Raw genomic sequence first — 22,745 nt, forward strand, 5'->3', positions numbered from 1 at the left:
CAGTTCATACTCTAGTTCACATCCATTTCCATGATTTTAGCTTTCTGTCTATATTTGAATCCCTTTCCTCAGCTTTCTTCTTCCAAGCTCAAGACCTTTGTTTTTAAATGCACACAGGATGCTGTTTTCTTGTTTGTTTGTTTTGGCTATGTTGGGTCTTAGTTGAGGCACGCAGGATCTTTTCATGACGGCATGCAGTCTGCTCAGGTTTCTCTCTAGTTGTGATGTGCAGGTTTTCTCTCTCTAGTTGTGGCACACAGGCTCCAGGACACGTGGGCTCTGTAGATTGCAGCACATGGCCTGTCTCATCGAGGTGAGCAAGCTCAATAGTTGTGGCACGTGGGCTTAGTTGCCCTGTGGCATGTGGGATCTTAGTTCCCCGACCAGGGATTGAACCTGCATCCCCTGCATTGGAAGGCGGATTCTCTACCACTGGACCACCAGGGAAGTCCACAAGGTACTTTAAAGGTAAACCAGGCAGATGTTGAGCAAATAACTACCTTTTTTTAAATTTACATATAGTTGATTTACAGTGTTGTGTTAGAATATCTACTTCTTAGAGAAACACTATTGTACAGTGAAATGAACATGGTCTCTGGATTTAGAGGATAATGTTCACATCCAATCCTGACATTTATATGAACCAAAACTAGTTATTTAATCTTTCTACTTCTCATGTGTAAATAAGAATAACATCTCTTAAAAATAATATCTAAGTCTTAAAGTGTTCACGCAAAAACTTAATATAAAATTTTCAGCATTAAGTAGCACTCAACACCATTGGAATCCTTTTCCTTCCCTCTTCCCATTCTCAAGCTTAATTAAATGGTGCCACACCCACTCAGTAACCTAAGCTAGAAACCTTGGTGTCATCTTAGGTTATTCCCTGTTTGTCATCTTCCAAATTAACTTTTTTAAATCCTTTATTTTTAAACAACTCTTAATTCCAGCTCTTTCATTTTCTCTCCCTGCATTTGGAATCTCTCAATTGAGCTATTATAATATTCTCTTATGTGTTCTCTTTAAAACTATTCTTGTCTCTAATCCATCTTTCATAAGTTATTCAAAGTTGTATTTTTGGCACTTACCTTGGAGTCCATGGCTTCTTGGCTTAAAATCCTTAAATGATTCCCTATAATCTACACTGATGAGGCCAAACTGTACAATATACATTTAAGCCCTTTTATGGATACAGCGTAACAGTAGCTGACAGTTTGAACTTAGGTATTAGATATGAATTTGAATCATTCTCCATTTATTAGTGTATGATCTTAGGTTACTTAACCTTTAAGTCCAGTCATTTCTTTCATTTATTCATTAAATATTTAATGAGAAAATGTGCACAAATTGCAAATAAATCATGAAGAATAGTACTGTACCTATGAATTCAGTAGCTTCTAATTTACCATGAGTTATGGCCATATCTTTCTTTTTAGCCTCCATGTCACTTCTCACCACTTTACACTCTGACATCCTATTCTTTAGCCTTGTTCAAAATTTATGTATATATTGTCAGGGTCTAGGATTTGATTTTGCCCTGTTTACAAGCTAAAAGCTAGCCTATTATTCTTTAGTGGATGCTAACATAAGGTGTGAAACATCTGGGTTAGAGACAGAGGATTTCATTACTTATAGCAAACAGCATGGGCATCAGCCTGCCCACTGTTATCAGTGGGCATAATTTGTGTGACTTAAATTTTTTTTAAAGCTTTTTAGTGCAGAATATGGTTTATCTTGATCAATGTTCTGTGTGCATTTGGAAAGAATGTGTATTCTGTTATTTATTGGATTGTCCTATCAATGTCAATTAGGTCAAATCGATTAATAGTGTTGTTCAGCTCTTCTGTATCATTACTGATTTTCTGTCATTCTTTATATCAGTTACTGAGAGAGTGGTGTTGTCCATAATTTCCTGTTTGTATATTTCTTATTTCAGTTCTACCAGTTTTTGCTTCACATAGGTTGAAGCTCTGTTATTAGTGCATAAACATTTAGAATTGTTATGTCCTCTTGATGTATTGACCATTTTATCATTATGAAATGGCTCTCTGTATCCTGGTGATTTTCTTTGCTCTGAAATCTGTTTATCTGATATTAAAAGTCTGCTTTTCTCTTGATTATTGGTAGCATGATATCTTTTTCCACCCTTTGACTTTCATTTGTGTATTCAAATTGGGCTCCTTATAGATAGAATATAGTCGGATTTTTCTTTTTATTCAATCTGACAGTCTTTTTTTTAAAAATTAATTAATTAGGCCGCATTGGGTCTTAGTTGTGGCGCGCAGGCTCTTCATTGCAGCGTGCGGGCTTCTTTATTTGTGGGCAGTCTTCTCTCTAGTTGTGGCACACGGGCTTCAGAGCGCAAAGGCTCAGTAGTTGTGGCACGAGGGTTTAGTTGCCCCGCAGCTTGTAGGATCTTAGTTCCCTGACCAGGGATCAAACCCACGTCCCCTGCATTGAAAGGTGTTTTCTTCACCACTGGACCACCAGGGAAGTCCCTGACAGTTTGTCTTTTAATGGAGTGTTTACACCATTTATATTTAATGTGGAATGTTGATACTGTTTTTGCTGTTTGTTTTCTAATTGCCTAATCTGTTACTGGTGTTCCTTTTTTTCTCTCTCTCCTTTTTTTTTTTTTTGAATAATTGAGTATTTTAATTATATTTTATCTCCTTTAATTGGCATGTTACTCTACAGGTGACCCTCACTACCCTTGGGGGATTGGTTCCAGGAGCCTCCATGTACACCAAAATCCATGGATGCTCAAGCCTCTTACATCAAGTGATGTAGTACAATGAATGCAGTTGGCCCTCCATATCCTCAGATGTGAATATGGAGGGCTGACTGTATATTTATTGAAAAAAATCCACGTGTAAGTGGACCCACACAGTTCAAACCTGTGTTGTTCAAGAGTCAACTGTACTTCTTTCTTTTGCCTTTTTTAGTGATTACTTTATGATTTATAGTGTACATCTTTAATGTGTCACAGTGTATGTTCAAATCTTATTCTGTCACTTCCTGTATGACATAAGAAGGTTGCAACAGTGTACTTCTGTTTTTCCTGTTCCAGGATTTGAGTTATTGTTGTCTTAACATTTTACTTGTACATGTGTTATAAACTCACAGTACATTATTGGTTTTGGCTTAAGCAGTCAATTATCATTAAAAGAGATTTTAAAAATAAAGAAAAGGGGGTTTTGTATTTATCCATAGATTTGTCATTTCTGATATTTTCTATTCCTTTGTGTAAATTAAGATTTCCATCTGGTATCATTTTCCTTCTGCCTGAGGATTTGCTATAACATTTCTTATAGTGAAGGTCTGCCAGCAATGAATTCTTTCACCTTTTGTATGTCCAATGAAGTCTTTACTTCCTTTTTTTGAAATTGAGTATAGAATTTTAGGTTGACAGTGTCTTCCTTTCAGTGTTATAAAAATGTTGTGCCGCTGCCATCTGATTTGTACTGCTTTCCTGGGAGAAAGTTGTCATTTGTACCTTTCCTCTGCATGATCTGTTTTCTCTGATTTTTTTGATATTTCCTCATCATCCCCAGTTTTAAATAATTATGATATGCCTTGGTATAGTTTTCTTTATATATCTTGTTCTTTGTTTGCATCATGGTCTGTGAGTTTATTGTGTTCCTGGAAAAATTTTAACTGTTTAGTTCTTCAGTTTTGTTTTTCTCTCCCCCTTTCTCTAGTCTCTTTCAGGGACCTCAGTTTCACATATATTAGACCAAGTGAAGTTGTCCTGCAGCTCATTTAAGCTCTGGGTTTGGGGGTTTGTTTGGGTTTTTTTTCCCAGTCTTTTTTGTTTTCATCTCTGTTTCAGTTTGTAAAGTCTATTGCCATGTTTTCAGGTTCACTTCTGCAGTGTCGAATCTGTTGTTAATTCCATTCAGAGTATTTTTCATCTTAGATTTTATAGTTTTCATCTCTGAAAGTTTTGCTGCTTCTTGAGCATATGAATTATATTTTTAATTATTTTAATGCCTGTTTACACATTCTATCATCTGTCATTTCTAAATGTGTTCTGTTGTTGATTTTTCTGTTCACTGTAAGTTGTATTTTCTTGCTCTTTTGCATATCTGTAATTTTTTAGTGTATGTCAGACATTATGAATTTTACTTTTTTGGTTGCTGGATAACCTTGAATTCCTTTAAATATTCTTGAGCTTTTTCAGGGACACAGTTAAATTACTTGAAAACAATTTTATTTTCTCAAGGCTTACTTACTTTTAAGCTTTGTTAGGTGAGATGAGAGGAGACTCAATTCTGAGGTTACTTTTCCCCCAGTATTGATGTAATATTCTTTGGAGTATTCTATCCAGTGCTCTCTGTATTATAAGGTTTTCCATTTGGCTGGAGAGGAACATAAACTCTTTCTGACCCTTTTTAAAAACAGTGATTGTTTCACTTGCACTTGTCACCTGGTTCTTTCCCCAGCTTGAGGTTGTTTCCTCATCGTAACTTAGCTGAAGACTCAAGGAGAACCCTCTACAGATGTCTGGTGTTCTCTCTGTGCATCTTTCTGCTCACAAATTCTAGCTTTGAATTCACAACTCGCTCTCTTCAATTCAACAAGGAGACCACCAGGCTCTTCTTAGGTTTCCCTTCCTGCTCTGTCTCCTGGAAACTCTCCAGGCTAGGCAATCATAAAACTCACCTCATTTATTTTTCTCCTCTGAGATTACTGTCCTCAGTTACCTATTTTCCAATGTCTCAAATCTGTTGTTTCATTTATATTGTCCAGTTTTCAATTGTTTAAGGCAGAAAGAGGATAAATCTGGTCCCTGTTACTTAACCAAGGCCAGAAGTGGAAGTCTTAGGTACATACTATATATCTCTTACCTGCCGTTCTTTTTCATGCTTTTCTTTTTCCTAGCATAGAATGCTTTTCCTTCTTTGATTAATTTAACTCCTCTTAAGTCTTCAGATTTCAACTTGGATGAACCTCATTTGTGAAGCTTTCCATGACCTCCACTGATAGAGATAATCACTTTCTCTTCTGGATTTCAGGTTCCCTTAGTTTCTGGTACTTCTGTATATAGTACTTAATAATGGACTATTTGATTATTTATCTCCCCCAATAACATGTCGCAGGCATCCTCCTAGGTATTTTATATATTTTATTTTAAATAATTTAATCCTCACAGTACCTCATGAGGTTGTTGCTATCTTGATCCCCACACAGTGCCAGTGCCTGCCTTGAAATAGATATTTTAATAAATTTATGAATGCCTGAAGATAATTGAAGTACATCCAGAAGACAGTGATTAGAGTGTTGAGGGGGACTCAAAATGATGCCATGTTTGGAGTTGTTTAAGGAACTAGAGATGTTTAGCCTGGAGAAACCTGGAGGAACCTGAATACCATCTTCAAATGTTTGGAGGGCTGTCACATAGAAGAGGGATTACACAAGTTCCCTATGGCCCCAAGGAAGTAAAATTAGGACTAGTGGTGAAAACTACAGGGAGATATTGTACCTTCATTAAAGGGAGAATCTTTAATAAATAGGACTCTTTAAAAGTAGAGTAGTTAGCCTTGGAAATTTCCTTTTTACTGGGTACATTCACTGGTATGTTGCATGTCTATTTAATACAGTCAGCTGTAATGTATCAGTGCTGGGCTTGAAGTTACACTCTCAGCTCTTTAAATCCCATCCGGTAAGATTTAAGGGTCAATTGCAGAGTACCTGCCATTGCCTAGCACAGACTAGGCACTTACTTAGTACCCTTACCCTTGGTGGCCAGCATTGAAAAGGCAGGTAATTTAATCAACTGTTGAGAATTTGTCTGAGATTATATGATTCTTTGAAAACCTTGACTCATATATCTTAATTTTATTCTTTTGTCTGGATGTTCTTTGTCATTTATAACCACGTTTGTGTCATGGCTATTCATTATTTACCTAAGTAATCTTAAAAATAATTGATGAAGACAAGTGTGAGATGAAAAACATTTTTCTAATGTAGTTTTTGTGACTGTGAACGTAGAAAAAAGAATTCAAGCCCTCTGCTTAGTAGAGCATAAAAGTGTTGTTCTTGTGTGCCAGTTCATTTCTTTCATTAATTTAGCAAATTGGTTTTGTGTGTCTGCTATGCTCCAGGCCCTGTTAGTCAATGGGGATACAGTAGTAAATAAGGCAGGCCCTGTCTTAAGGAATCTACATCTCCTAGGAAAAATAGACAAATAGTGAAAATGCACTGTGTTAATTGTTATAATAGATTGAATGTAGGGTGTTATGGATGCACACAGAAGATGATCTAACACTGTTTTATGAAAGTTTAGGGGTATCAGGGGAAGTATCATGGGAGAAAATAATATATAATTTGAGACCTGAGGACAAGTAGGAGTTATTCAGGCATAAAATAGTGGGGGAGAGGAATATTTCAGAAAAACATCTAATAGCCAAAGAGAAAACACGTTTGGAGAACTGAAAACCTTTAGTACACCTGGAACATGGAGTTTGTTGGTAGAGTGACAAAAATGAGAATGGAGAGCCAAGCAGGGACTAGATTATGAACAGCTTTGTGACTAATATTAGAGTCTAGACTTTATCATAAGGGAAATAGGAAACCACTGGAGTTTTTAAAGCAGGAAAATGATTTGACCAGATTTGTATTCAGAAAAGTCATTCTGTCTTTCTTAGTTGGAAGTTAATAGGTAATATGTAAAACTGAAAAATCAAGAAAAAGTACAGACATGTTATTGAGAAAGAAGGGGGTAAATATTAGAAGAAATAATTAAAAGAATTGAGGGTGGTTGTTCTTAGGACTTGGGAATCAGGGTAGGGAAGAGTTAGGTCAGGAACTGATTTTTTTTCTTCCTGTAAAAGCCTTGTAGAATGATTTAACTTTCTTAATCTATGTGCAGTGTAGTATAGTGGTTAAGAATATGGATGCTAAGACCAGACTGCCTGGGTTGAATCTTGCCTCCACTATTTATAAATTGCTTAATTTCTCTATGATTAAGTTTTCCTCTCTGTAAAAATGGGAATAACAATAGAACTTACAGAATTTTTGTGAGGATTAAATGAGTTAATACAAATAAAACACTAAAACAGTGCATGGTGTGTAATAAACACTGAGTTTTGGCTGTTATTCTTACATGTCAGCACTGTTCAGGTACTGATATATAAGGAAGATAGACAAATTTACAATCATAGTGGGGCATTTTTTAAATGTTGCTTTTAGTAATCAAGAGAACAAGCGAACAAAAAAGTCAGAACAGGTATAGAGTTCATCAGCATGATTATTAAGATTAATCTAATGCACATATAAGGAATGTTGTATCTAACAACTGTAGAGTACACATTCTTTTCAAGAACCCATGGAACATTTGTAAAATTGACCAAAGAAATTTCTCAAATATTAAAGAGTGAAAATTATATAGATTGTGATGTCTATTCACAATACATTTAAGCTAGAAGTCAACACAAAAGGTAATTGTAAAATGCCTCATAAAATTAGAAATTTAAAAATACACTTCAGATGAACCCATAAGTCAAAAAAAGAATCATGATTAAAATTGGAGAATAGTAATTTAAACTACTATGGATCAAAATTTGGGATGCTGTTTAAGATCAGTTAAAGTTCTACATGTGGGGCTTCCCTGGTGACACAGTGGTTGAGAGTCCGCCTGCCGATGCAGGGGACACGGGTTTGTGCCCCGGTCTGGGAGGGTCCCACATGCCGCGGAGCGGCTAGGTCCGTGAGCCATGGCCGCTGAGCCTGCGCGTCCGGAGCCTGTGCTCCGCAACGGGAGAGGCTACAGCAGTGAGACGCCCGCGTACCGCAAAAAAAAAAAAAAAAGTTCTACATGTGTATTTTAGAATAGAAAACCTAAAAATTAAGGAGTTTTTATTTCAGGAAACTCAGGGAAGAAAAATAGAAAAGTAGAATTATTAGCATAGGAAACATTTCAAAAGCCAAGTTCACAGGCAGTGGCCAAGGGCTAGCTCCCATAAGCAGGCTAAAGATCAGGCCTGCTATGTTAACTTTTTCCAACACATTAAGGATTTGAAACTATGGGGGCTTTGATACACTGCCAGGAGGAGAGTAAATTGGTACATCCACTTTGGAAAACAGTTTGGCGTTGTCTAATAGTTAACCCTGCATTTCCTCTCCTAGGTATATGTGCTATAGAAACTACTGCACTTGTACCATGATACATATATAAGAATACGCAGTCTCATTATTGGTAACTGTCAAAAACTGTAGAATAGGTAAATTATGGTAAATTATCACAATAGAATAGTACAGTATAATAGAATACAACATGAAATGAAAATTAATGAACAGCTACGTTGATACGAATAACTCATAAAAGTATTCAAATGATCCTGTTTATATAAAGTTACAAAACAGACAAAACTTAAATATATTGTTTAGGAATACACAAATAAGGGTTGTAAGACTATATAATACACTGTTCCATACATACCATAGTAGATATTCAATAAATATTTCATAAATAAATCAATCGATTTTATCTCTGAAGCAGAAATGGTGAATACCAATTTAAAAAGAAAAGTCTAATAGAGAACAGACTTGTGGTTGCCGTGGAGAAGGGATGGATTGGAAGTTTCGGATTAGCAGACACAAACTTATATATATAGAATGGTTAAACAACAAGGTCCTACTGTATAGCATGGGGAACTATATTCAATATCCTGTAATAAGCCATGATAGAAAAGAATATAATAAAAGAATATATATATATGTATAACTGAATCACTTTGCTGTATAGCAGAAACTAACAACATTGTAAGTTAACTATACTTCAATAAAATAAATTTTAAAAAAACGAAGAAAAGTCTAGCTTTTATTATATATTGTAGGGAGTAAGGATGGAAATAGTAAAGATAGCTTGTGTTTATAAAGTTTCTTCTTACTAAACAAGAGACCCTTTTTCAGGCTTTTATCTTGAATATCAATAGATGAAATATGGAAATTAAATAAACATCTATATATTAAACATACATTAAACCAGCATCTGTAAATGTGCATGTGTGTCAATTCCAAAAGAAATATTTGGGCTTCCCTGGTGGCGCAGTGGTTGAGAGTCCGCCTGCCGATGCAGGGGACACAGGTTCGTGCCCTGGTCCGGGAAGATCCCACATGCCACGGAGCAGCTAGGCCCGTGAGCCATGGCCGTTGAGCCTGCGCATCCGGAGCCTGTGCTCCGCAACGGAGAGGCCACAACAGTGAGAGGCCCGCATACTGCAAAAAAAAAAAAAAAAGCCAAAAGAAATACTTACAACCCAAGGGGCTCTGGAATTATTTATTTATACTGAACTCATCTTTCAAAATAATTCTGGTGAGAAGCCATTAGAATGCCCCTATCTTCAAAAACTAGTATAGCATCAAGTTAATGAATGTTCTTTCAAATAAACTCTTAATATTGACTATTACTATATCTAACTTTTTAAAATTGCCAATGTGTATTTTTTGAAATTCTCATCCTGATACTGCCTTGTGACTGTTAGGATGGATGACTTAACAAGGTTCTTTATATAATTTATCAGCTTTTATATTTAAAATAATGTTTGAAAACTACTTAAGTCATCTAAACTCCAAGAAGGAAACCAAATTTTTGCCTGAGAAATCCTTTTCACAGTGAAAGGCTTTAAGTGGAAGTGGCAAACTCAGATGCCTGTGGTGGCCACCGAGGTAGTAAATGAGAGGAGAAGGATGGGAACTGTGGCAAATCTAGATCACATAGTCCTCCCTCTCTGAACAGGGCAACTCCTACTCAACTCTGTAGCCATGAGGGAATGTGGACTGTGCTGCCAAATCTTCTAATTTTTAAAAATATGTCATATATTTGACATTAATTAAGAACTTTTAAACACTATGCAAGTGATCCAAAACAAGTCTATGGGCAGGATCTAGCTGCCCGGTTATTAGTTCACAAATGATTTTAAAAGGATATACAATTTTGGTAAAATAATTTTCATTGTGTTTTACATGTAGTCGACAGAGGTACGTTCTTGGAGACACAGCAATGCAGAAGATGGCCAAGTCCCATGTTTTCTTAAGTGGTATGGGTGGTCTTGGTTTGGAAATTGGTAAGCAGTATTTTTATTCATAATTTTATATGATGCTTTTGAGCAACATAATTTAAAGAATTTAATTCCTTTCCCTTGTATTATTTTCTATAAAGGAAATTAGATCCAAAACCTTGATCAGGTTCAGTTTTGATTTTGGGTGGGGGGGGCAGCTGGGGCAAGAGTATTTCATACTGTTACATTCTTCCACAAGGAACCAGTAATGACTCTCCTGCTTCTCTTTTTGTGATGTTGATAGTTATTAATGATCTTTCTCTGTATCCATTAATTCATTATGGTAGAGCACACATGCACACATTCATAACAGCATGTCTGGAAGCATACACTGAAATTTTAAGAATGATTATCTCAGTGTGGTTTGATTATGGAAAATTTTATTTTTTTCCTTTTGTTCATCCATATTTTCTAAGGAACCTATATTTCTTAGGTAGTAAAAAGTTAAAATTATTCAGAGATTTAACCAAACTCCATGAAGACATATCTAATATACAATTCCTAATATTAAGCTATTCCTTTTTTTTTTTCTTCCCCCTTTATAGCAAAGAATCTTGTTCTTGCAGGGATTAAGGTGAGTAAATGTCCTTGGTAAGAAGAATTGTTTGTTATGAACTCTTTTTTTTTTTTTCCTCTCATCCGTAGTGGTAATATTAGTTACACTTTGGCCTAATTATTCCTTCTTCATTTAGTAGCAAAATTGTCATAATTCTCTATTTTCCTCCTTTTAAAAAGCTTTTTATTACAGAAAATTTCAAAATTATCCAAAAAAAGAGAATAGTGTTAGCAAAACCCCATGTATCCATCATGCACCTGCAGTTATTAGCTCATAGACAGATTTGTTTCATGTATCTTCTTCCCATTCCCCACTGCCCCCAACTGCCAAATTATTTTAATATCAATCTCAGACATCCTATTATATCATTCTTAAATATTTTACTATAAACCTCTAAAAGATAAGGGTGCCTTTTGAAAACATAACCACAGTATCACTTCCACACCTAAAAACGTTAACAGTTTTTTAAGATCATTGTTATCTTTAAACAGAACTTAGCAACTTAAACAACAGCATTTACCTCAGTTTCTTTGGGGCAGGAATCAGGTGCAACTTAGCAGATTCCTCTGAGGATCTTTCACAAAGCTCCAGTCACCGATATTGGCAGGGCCTGCAGTCATCTTGAGGCTAGGGAAAGGATCTGCTTCCCAAACCTGCGCATGTAGTTATGGATAGGATTCAGTGGCAAGGTTGTGTCGTTCAACTTGCCCACCTCAGTCCCTTGCTGGCTATTAGTCAGAGGTCACCCTCAGTTCCTTGCCATGTGGCCCTCTTCATACGGCAGCTCACAATATGGCAGCTTGTTCCATCGGAGTAAGCAAGCAAAAGACAAGAAAGGGAGGGGCTTCCCTGGTGGCGCAGTGGTTGAGAGTCCGCCTGCTGATGCAAGGGACACGGGTTCGTGCCCCGGTCCGGGAAGATCCCACATGCCGTGGAGCGGCTGGGCCCATGAGCCATGGCCACTGAGCCTGCGCGTCCGGAGCCTGTGCTCTGCAACGGGAGAGGCCACAACAGTGAGAGGCCTGCATACTGCAAAAAAAAAAAAAAAGGGAATGTGCTAGCAAGATAAATCGCAGTCTTTTGTAACCTAATCTCAGAAGTGACATTCCATCACCTATGCTGTAGTCCTTAAAAGCAAGTCACTAGGAGGAGACAGGATTGCACAAAGGCCTGAATATCAGGAAGTGGGAATCATTGGGGTATCTTTGAAGCCTGCCTACCACAATCGTCAAGTATCTAGTTAGAGTCCATATTTTCCCAGTCGTCTAAAGAAAGAATTTTTCTTAAATTTATTTTGTTCTAATCAGGATCCAAGTAAAGTCCATATACTGGACTTGGTTTCTTTGAATCAATAGATTTCCCTTCCCTGATTCTTTTTCTTTCTTTCAATTTACTTTTTAAAGAAATCAGGTCATTTGTCACGTGTACCTCCATCTCTGTATTTCTTATAAACTAGTCGTTATATCCAGAGAATCAGATTCAGATTTGATTCTTTTGGCACTACTGCTTCACAAGTGATATTGTGTTCTCCCATCAGGAGGAAATAATATTCTGTTATCTTTTTTTTGTGATTATTACTACCTATTAATGATCACTGCCTAGATCATTATTTTATTGGGGCTGTGATATTCTATTTGTGTCATTTCTATTTCATTTATTAATGGGAATAATATTTTAGAAAAGTTTCCATTCATCACTTGTTTGGTTTCGCTACATATAGTTAGTACATGTGTAAAAGGCAAGATAAATACTTGATTTTCCCCCTTTATTTACTACTTTTCAAAATCACTGGTTTTCTCTGAATCCTCAACAGTGACAGGTGAAACTTGGGTGGTATGTGTGTATGGGAACATCATGATGGATTTAAACATATTTGATGTGTTTTGAGTCATTGATGCTCAGATTGTTTCATCTTTGCTTTGGGGGATCTTCTTGAAGTCCTTGAGTCCTTTTGACACTACCCCAGTATTCTTTGGTTGTCACTGCCTGTAAAGTCTTACCAGTGGACAGAGCTAGAACATTCATTGTGAATGAACACTGAAATTTCTGAGTTTCAAGTTTAGGATTACAGGGTACTTACTTATTTACTTCTTAGATTTTATATTTGTATCTCTTCTCTTACTATAAGGTTTTGGGTCTTAATGACATGAACCTGATTACTTATTTGCTTTATCCTATATTATATCCTGTTATATCTATGACATAGTTTTGGAATAACAGTTCCAGCATTATTAGAACAATATGATTATTGAAAACAGTTTAAGATAAATTGTTTTATCCTTAGTATCCCATCTGGATTTGGCAGACAAATTAACTGCTTTCTTAAGTCACTTTAAATAATTCCTTTGTGTAATTATGCAACAAATTCAAATAGATAGTTTTGTCCATTTATTCATTTTACTTTGGATTTTTAGGGATTGCTTTTTTAACTTGATTTAGTTTTATTATTATATGAGACATATAATTCAAAGTCAAATTTATAAAGCAAAGTATATTCAGGTAAGTCTAGCATCTCTCTACCCTATTTCCTCCTTCCCTTATTAGATTGCCTTCTTTTTTTAATCTGTTTTTAAATATAAGCAAATACATACATATAGACATGCAAATCTGTATGTGTGTATGTACATATTTATCCCCACCTGCCTTTCTTAGGTAAAGTGCCATACTTCTACCTTGCTTTTTATCACATACCAGCATATCCTGGTATTACTCCATAGTGATAAATATATTTTTTCACTTATTTTTTTCATAGCTGCATGGATATATGTTGTGTTGATGTATCATACGTAATTATACCCAGTTCCTCATTGGTGGACATTTTGATTATTTCCAGTCTGTTGCTATTACACATAGTGCTGCAGCTAAGAGTCCTGTACATATGTATTTTTGTATTATTTCCAGTGTGTCTTTGTGATAGATTCTTAAAAGTGGGATTGCTGTGTCAAAGGAGAAATGTACTTGTCATTTTGCTAAAGAATGCCAATTTTTTTCCTTTGAGGTTTTGTGCTACTTCATATTCCCACCAGTAATGTATGAGAATGTCTGATTTACTTCACTCTCACCAATTTGGATTTATGCCATTCTGATGAATGAGAAAAGGTGTTTCATTCTTGAGTAAGGTTGAACGTGCTTAAATATTTTAAAGGGCCCTATGTATTTCTTTTTCAGTATACTCTGCGTTCATATACCTTGCCCCTTTTTCTATAAGATTTGTGGCTTGAAATATAAGTTAAAAATATATTTTCCAGTTAGTCAGTTTTCTTTCTTACTTAGAACATGACCATTTGGAAATGTTAGTTTATGTGAATTTTTAAAATCTTTGTATATATGTTGATCTGTATAATGTGCTACTTTTCTAAACTTAAATTCTCTTACTGTTTTTTAAAGTAGTTTTTCACATAGCATAAAGGCACCCTGGTGATGTAAGTGCATGGTAATATGCCTAATTTATTCATTTTTTTAAAGTCAACTAGGGTTCAGTACTATCTGAAAAATAAAGTACATATACACACACCTACAGCAAGCATATAGTATATTTATTTGGAATTACAATATTACCATCATGTTAATTATTTTTTACTTAATTAATTGAGAATTGTTATTGATAAATGTCATAAGTGGAAAGTATTACTCTTATTGTCATCAGTATACAACTATCGTTACATGAACGTCTGTAACTTGGAATTACAATTTTACTGTGTTAAGTAATCAAAACCCTGCTTTTAACATTTGTCTTATCTCACTTCACAGTTGACAGTTGAATAATGAAGCTATATTCAAGTTAATGTAACAGTAATCTATACCAAAAAAATCATATACTAGCATTAAAAAATTATTTTGCGTTATAAAAAAAAACAGAGTAGTTTTTCCATGAACTTTTCTGGGTTTCCAGATGTATATAGTCATATCATCTGTGAATGGATCTAACTTTATAACCTTTCCAATTACTAGGACTTTAATTACTTTCTATTGTCTAATTAGATAATTCTTCCAAGTCAGTGTAAATAGTATTGGAAATAGTGAGCATCCTTGTCTTACTCCTGACTTTAACAGATAGTTTTCTCTTTTTTGAAGGCACTTACAATTCATGATACAGAAGAATGCCAAGCATGGGATCTAGGAACCAACTTCTTTCTCTGTGAAGATGATGTTGTTAGTATGAGAAACAGGTGAAGATAAGATATTTTGATGTATTATCATAGGATTTTTCTTTTTTCTTACTGTTGTAGTTACTTAGAATATTTTCTGTATCCAGAACACCAGTTAAATCATAGTTGTTTAACTCATAACCATAAATTCACTCTACTGTAGATAAGTAAGTGTTGACATTTAATTATTTATATTTGTCAAAAATTTAATACATTCACATTGCTACCTAGAAATGCATTTCTTTAAGATTGTTTAAGTAGGTCTTTATTATTACTGAATCATTAAGAGCCTTAAGGAGCATTGACCTATAAGGGTACACTTTGAGATTATGTGAATATGCTATATTCATATTCCATATTACTATGCTATTACTATGCTATTACATATGCTATTACTATGGAATATGACAGTGTGCTACATCTCAAGATTGTTCAGTAAAAATAAGTTTTAACTTCTTTTATTCCTCTCCAGTTTAAATTCCCATGAAATTTTGTAACATTCACGTTCTTCTGATGTCATCAAAGTGTCTAAGTTTGAAAGATTGAGTATATTTATTGAACAAAAGAGTAGTAAAAGTCTTTTTTCTTTTTCTTTTCTTGTTTTAGGGCTGAAGCTGTACTTCATCGTATTGCAGAATTAAATCCATATGTTCATGTCACATCATCTTCTATTCCTTTAAATGAAACTACCGATCTTTCCTTCTTACATAAATACCAGGTTGGTACTCCATTTTATATTAGATGTTATTGACAGACTCCAAGGCAAATCATTATGTATTAATATAGTATAACTAGTTTAACCTAGTCTGTTGAGCAGCTCAAAAAATTTCAGGTAAAAAGACTTAGACTAATACATTTCAAGTGCTTTGTTTTAGGGAAAGGGCCTAGGAACTACTCACAAAGTAAATATATTGGTCAGCTATTTTCACAGTAATGTACATGAAAAACTACCCAAATTTAGTGGTTTATAGCAACATGTATTTCTTTCTCGTGCATCTGCATGTCAGTTTGAGTTCTGCTATTCTAGGCTAAACTTGAACTCCACAGTCTGGGTTCTGGTCCGTGTACCTCTCTTCTGGGACCAGGAGGCTACCTAAGACATGGTCTCATAGCAATAGCAGAAATGCAAAGGAGCGAGTGTAACCATTCAAACACATTTTAAGCCTCTGTTTGTGTTGCTTCCATTAATAGTCTGTTGGCCAAAGCAGGTCACATGGACAAACCCAAAGTAAAGGAGCAGGAAAGCACACTATACTCTTCCTAAGGCCATGGGCAGAGAGTAATGTGTAACCCAGGAACAAGGAAGTAAATAATGTGGACCAACAATTCAGTGTAAGTCAGGTAACAAATAAAAACAAAATTTCTCAGCACCTTGAAAGTTCTAAAAATGACTAGATTGACCCTGATTTTCCCTGTGATTAAATTATGATGTTATCCATCGTCTAGGGAAAAGCACTTCTGTGTTTCTTTTTTTTTTTTTTTTTTTTTTTTTTTTTTTTGTTTGTTTGTGTTTCTTTAAGATCTCAATACTTCTGGCACTTGTGTGACTATATGCATGTGGGTTTTCCCCCCAGCACCAAACAATTCTCCAACTCTCTGGACACCTAGCTTGGTGTCCTGCAGTTTAATCCAGTTCTGATACTGTCTGCCTGGAGAAATAGTGTTAGATTCCACAGGTTAAGGGCTCAGTCCCACAAGAACCCACACCCTCCAACCCTTTCTGACTCCAATTTCAAGTCCAGGTTGTAACCTGTGCTTCTGAGGACTGGCTGTAAATCAGAGGTTTCCACATCCCCTTCCTCAGGTTCAGTTAATTTGCCAGAGCAGCACACAGACTCAGGAAAAGAGTTTACTTACTAGATCACCAGTTTTTTGTAAAAGGCTATAACTCAGGAACTGCCAGATAGAAGAGATTCATAGGTCAAGGTATGGGGAAAGGGTTGCCAAGCTCCCATGCCCTCTTCAGGTATGCCATGTTCACAAACTTGGAAGCTCTCTTAAGCTCCTGGTTCAGGGATTTTTGTGGAGGCTTCATTATGTAAGCATGAATGAGTAACACATTGGCCGTTGGTGATTAAGTCGGTCTCCAGCCCCAGAGATCTGGGAGATAGGGCTGAAAGTTCTGAACCTCACATACTAAGGTTGGTTCCTCTAACAACCAGCCCGCATCCTTAGGGGCTTTCCAAAAGTCTCCTCATTAACATAAACTCAGGTGTGGCTGAAAGGGCTTGTTATGAATAACAAGACATTCACTTCATCTTTATCACTCTGAAGCTATTTCAGGAAATAGGACAAAACTAAATATTATAACAAAAGATGCACCTATAGCTCTTATATAGGAAATTACAAGTGTGGTAGGAGCTATGTGGCAGGAACCTTGGATGAAGACCAAAATATATATTTCTTACTATAATCATAATATCACACCCACTTAAGAATCAGTGTAGACTTCCATTCTTGACTGGATAACTTGAAATCCATCCTGCTACAAAGATGCTTCATAGACTGTCTACAATAGAATTGCTTAATAGACTTCCTTTTCAATGATTACATGAGGTCAGAATATGTAAGGGACGTGCTCAGAGACCAAAAATGAATAGGTAGCTAACAGAAGACCAGTTAACTGTTGGCTGTGGTCATTTTCAGGGACAGGGTTTGCCTGTATCAGTAACCACATTTCTTGTGAATTAATGGTCACACAAAAACGATAAAATTTGTCTATATATGATGGAAAAGTGTAATTGAGACATACCACCTTTTGTAGCTCTCTGGAACCTCAGAAAGCTACACCCTTAATGAAAGAGTATAGGAGAACAATCTTTGCCCATCAGAACAAGAAGCTTGTCTGTTTTCTTTTGAGCTCTGAATTAAAAAAAAGATCTTCTCTGGGAGTTCATAACGATAGGCCTGCCCTCACATAAGTTTGGAGTAAACTTTATAATCCGTTATATTCTAAAATTTCGCAAGCTGAGAACTTAACATAAAACATAGTACTGCCCCTGTCCACCTCCCTGTGGCTGCCCGGCCAGCCGAAAAGTTTCTCCAGGTGCAGAATTCCGGTCTTCGTGACCACCAGCACGAGTGTGCACGCCAGTCAGGAGCCAGCCTGCCCGATGGCCCTGGGAAATGGATATATCAGAAACTGAAGCAAGAATGTACTCGGCAGAGGGCGGAATCAAGATGGTGGACTAGGAGGATGCAGAATTCATGTCTCTGCACAACTAGGGCACCTACCAAGCACCGGTGGTGGACCATGGACATCTATGAGGACGGGAGGAAGCCCCACAGACTGGGTCCTAAGCAGAGGCCCTGCCCCACGCTTGAACGTCACCCTGCCTAAGCCCCGCCCCCAAAGCCTTTTCCAGCTCAGTGGGTCCTGAGCCTAGGCCTGGTCCAATGCTCAAACGTCACCCCCCGCACCGGCCTAGGTCCCGCCCCACCCTAACCCCACGCCTGCCTAAGTTCCATCCCTGCCTAAACTCTGACCCCATAGCCAAGGCTATTTTTTTTCTTATTTTTTTCCTCTCTTCCTTTTTCCTCTTTTAGATTGAAGTTCTATTCTACCTTGTTGATTCACTGTTGTTCATTCATTTATATTTTATTTTTCCTAATCTTTTATTTTTCTAATTTTATTTTATTCTTTATACTTATTGTTCTCTTCTTTTGGCTTGTTCCCCTGCCCCCCGCCCAGCCCCTTTCTTTTTCTGTTATGGTTTTATTTTACCTTCTGGCAGTTGTTTCAATTATATTTGTATTTTTCCTAATATATTTTTTATCTTTCTAAATTTATTTTGTTTTTTATTCTTTGATATTGTACTGCTTTTTAATCTTTTTTTTTTTCTTTCCTTTTTTTTTTTTTTTTCCTTTTTTTTTTTTTTTTTTTTTTTCCTCCATGCAGGATCTCGGTTCCTATTCCAGAGGTTGGGCCCAAGCTCCTGTGGTGCGAGCTCTGAGTCCAAACCACTGGACTAACAGAGAACCTCAAACCCCAGGGTATATTAATTGGAGTGAGGCCTCCCGGAGGTTCTAATCTCAGCACCAAGACCCAGCTCTATCCAACTGCCTGCAAACTCCAGTGTTGGAACGCCTCAGGCCAACCAACCAGTAAGACAGGAATACAACCCCACCCATCAAAAAAAAAAAAAAGAAGAAGAGAAAAAGAAAGTGTCTGAGAAAATATTTGAAGACTATAGTTGAAAACTTCCCTAACATGAAAAAGGAAATAGTCAAATCCAGGAAGCTCGGAGAGTCCCATACAGGATAAACCCAAAGAGAAACACACCAAGACACATATTAATCAAACTATCAAAAATTGGTTACAAAGAAAAAATATTAAAAGCAGCAAGGGAAAAGCAACAAATAACCTAGAAGGGAATCCCCATAAGGATAACAGCTGATCTTTCAGCAGAAACTCTGCAAGCCAGAAGGGAGTGGCAGGACATATTTAAAGTGATGAAGGAGAAAAACCTACAACCAAGATTACTCTACCCAACAAGGATCTCATTCAGTTTCGACAGAAAAATTAAAGCCTTTATAGAGAAGCAAAAGGTAAGAGAATACAGCAAACCAAACCAGCTTTACAACAAATGCTAAAGGAAAGTCTCTAGGCAGGAAACACAAGAAAAGGAAAAGACCTACAATAACAAACACAGAACAATTAAGAAAATGGCAGTAGGAACATACATATTGATAACTACCTTAAATGTAAATGGATTAAATGCTCCAACCAAAAGATATAGACTGACTGAATGGATACAGAAACAATATGCTGACTACAAGGGACCCACTTCAGACCTAGGAACACATACAGACTGAAAGTGAGGGGATGGAAAAAGATATTCCATGCAAATGGAAATCAAAAGAAAGCTGGAGTAGCAATTCTCATATCCACAAAATAGACTTGACAATAAGACTATGACAAGAGACAAAGAAGGACACTACATAATGATCAAGGGATCAATCCAAGAAGATATAAGAATTGTAAATATTTATGCGCCCAACATAGGAGCACCTCAATACATAAGCCAAATGCTAACAGCTGTAAAAGGGGAAATCAACAGTAACACAATCATAGGGGATATTTACACCCCACTGTCACCAATGGACAGATCATCCAAAATGAAAATAAGGAAACACAAGCTTTAAATGATACATTAAAGAAGATAGACCTAAAATTTTTAGGAAATTCCATCCAAAAACAGCAGAATACACTTCTCAAGTGCTCATGGAACATTCTCCAGGATAGACCATATCTTGGGTCACAAATCAAGCCTTGGTAAATTTAAGAATATTGAAATTGTATCAAATATCTTTTTGGACCACAATGGCATGAGACTAGATATCAATTACAGGAAAAAAAAACTGTAAAAAATACAAACACGTGGGGAGGCTAAACAGTATGCTACTACATAACCAAGTGACAACGACCCAAAACCTAAGGGATGGAACAAAAGCAGTTCTAAGAGGGAAGTTTATGGCAATACAATCCTACCTCAAGAAACAAGAAAAATCTCAAACAGCCTGACCTTACACCTAAAGCAATTAGAGGAAGAAGAAGAAAAAAACCCAAAGTTAGCAGAAGGAAAGAAATCATAAAGATCAGATCCAAAAAGAAATGAAAAAGAAATGAAAACAATAGCAAAGATCAATAAAACAAAGAGCTGGTTATTTGAGAAGTTAAAGAAAATTGATAAACTGTTAGCCAGATTCATCAAGAAAAAAATGGAAAAGACTCAAATCAATAGAATTAGACATGAAAAGGAGAAGTATCAACTGACACTGAAGAAATACAAAGGATCATGAGAGATTACTACAAGCCATTATATGCCAATAAAATAGACAACCTGGAAAAACGAAAAATTCGTACAAAAGTAACAACCTTCTGTGACTGAACCAGGAAGAAATAGAAAATATAAACAATCTAATCACAAGCCCTGAAAATGAAACTGTGATTAAAAATTTTCCAACAAACAAAAGTTCAGGACCAGATGGCTTCCCAGGTGAATTCTATCAAACATTTACAGAAGAGCTAATACCTATCCTTCTCAAACTCTTCCAAAATATAGCACAGGGAGGAACACTCCCAAACTCATTCTTCAAGGCTACCATCACCCTGATACCAAAACCAGACAAAGATGTCACAAAAGAAGAAAACTATAGGCCATTATCACTGATGAACATAGGTGCAAAAATCCTCAAAAAATACTAGCAAACAGAATCCAGCAGAACATTAAAAGGATCATACACGATGATCAAGTGGGGTTTATCCCAGGAATGCAAGGATTCTTCAATATATGCAAATCAATCAATGTGATAAACCATATTAACAAATTGAAGGAGAAAAACCATATGATCATCTCAATAGATGGAGAGGGCTTCCCTGGTGGCGCAGTGGTTGGGAGTCCGCCTGCCGATGCAGGGGACACGGGTTCGTGCCCCGGTCCAGGAGGATCCCACATGCCCTGGAGGGGCTGGGCCCATGAGCCATGGCCACTGAGCCTGCGCATCCGGAGCCTGTTGCTCCACAGCAGGAGAGGCCACAACAGTGAGAAGCCTGCGTATCGCAAAAAAATAAAAAAAAGAAAAAAAAATAGATGGAGGAAAAAGCTTTCGACAAAGTTCAACATGCATTTATGATAAAAACTCCAGAAAGTGGGCATAGAGGGAACCTACCTCAACATAATAAAGGCCATGTAGGACAAACCCACAGCCAACATTGTTCTCAATGGTGAAACACTGGAACCATTCCACTAAGATCAGGAACAAGAAAAGGTTGCCCACTCGCACCACTGTTATTCGACTTAGTTTTGGAAGTTTTAGCCACAGCAATCAGAGAAGAAAAAGAAATAACAGGAATCCAAATCGGAAAAGAAGTAAAACTGTCACTGTTTGCAGATGACATGATAGTATACATAGAGAATCCTAAAGATGCTACCAGAAAACTACTAGAGCTAATAAATGAATTTGGTAAAGTAGCAGGATATGAAATTAATGCACAGAAATCTCTTGCATTCCTATACGCTAATGATGAAAAATCTGAAAGAGAAATTAAGGAAACACTCCCATTTACCATTGCAACGAAAAGAATAAAATATCAGGAATAAACCTACCTAAGGAGACAAAAGACCTGTATGCAGAAAATTATAAGACACTGATGAAAGAAATTAAAAATGATACAAACAGATGGAGAGATATACCATGTTCTTGGATTGGAAGAATCAACATTGTGAAAATGACTCTACTTCCCAAAGCAATCTACAGATTCAGTGCAATCCCTATCAAATTACCACTGGCATTTTTCATAGAACTAGAACAAAAAATTTCACAATTTGTATGGAAACACAAAAGGCCCCAAATAGCCAAAGCAATCTTGAGAAATAAAAACGGAGCTGGAGGAATTAGGTTCCCTGACCTCAGACTATACTACAAAGCTACAGTAATCAAGGCAGTATGGTACTGGCCAATAACAGAAATATAGATCAATGGAACAAGATAGAAAGCCTAGAAGTAAATCTATGCACATATGGTCACCTTATCTTTGATAAAGGAGGCAAGGATATACAGTGGAGAAAGGACAGCCTCTTCAATAAGTGGTGCTGGGAATACTGGACAGCTACATGTAGAAGAATGAAATTAGAACAATTCCTAACATCATACCCAAAAATAAGTTCAAAATGGATTAAAGACCTAAATATAAGGCCAGACACTATAAAATTCTTAGAGGAAAACATACGCAGAACACTCTATTATGTAAGTCACAGCAAGCTCCTTTTTGACCCCACCTCTTTGAGAAATGGAAATAAAAACAAAAATAAACAAATGGGACCTAATGGAACTTAAAAGCTTTTGCACAGGAAAGGAAAACATAAACAAGACGAAAAGACAACTCTCAGAATAGGAGAAAATATTTGCAAATAAAGCAACTGACAAAGGATTAATCTCCAAAATATACAAGCAGCTCATGCAGCTCAATATCAA

General features: G+C 36.4%; 1 protein-coding gene across 2 annotated transcripts in view; it reads left to right on the forward strand.

Moving 5' to 3' along the window:
- The window catches only part of UBA6 (ubiquitin like modifier activating enzyme 6), a 79,806-nt gene that overhangs the window by 7,439 nt on the left and 49,622 nt on the right, over positions 1-22,745 (forward strand). For both annotated transcript variants that reach the window (XM_024747676.1, XM_024747677.1), the window contains exons 3-6: positions 9,976-10,070; positions 10,610-10,638; positions 14,695-14,789; positions 15,375-15,486. In XM_024747676.1, coding sequence (XP_024603444.1) covers positions 9,976-10,070; positions 10,610-10,638; positions 14,695-14,789; positions 15,375-15,486 — 331 coding nt within the window. The remainder of the gene's footprint in view (positions 1-9,975; positions 10,071-10,609; positions 10,639-14,694; positions 14,790-15,374; positions 15,487-22,745) is intronic.

The sequence above is a fragment of the Neophocaena asiaeorientalis genome, unplaced genomic scaffold (genome assembly GCF_003031525.2).
Source record: "Neophocaena asiaeorientalis asiaeorientalis breed wild unplaced genomic scaffold, Neophocaena_asiaeorientalis_V1.1 scaffold429, whole genome shotgun sequence".
Lineage (NCBI taxonomy): Eukaryota > Metazoa > Chordata > Mammalia > Artiodactyla > Phocoenidae > Neophocaena > Neophocaena asiaeorientalis.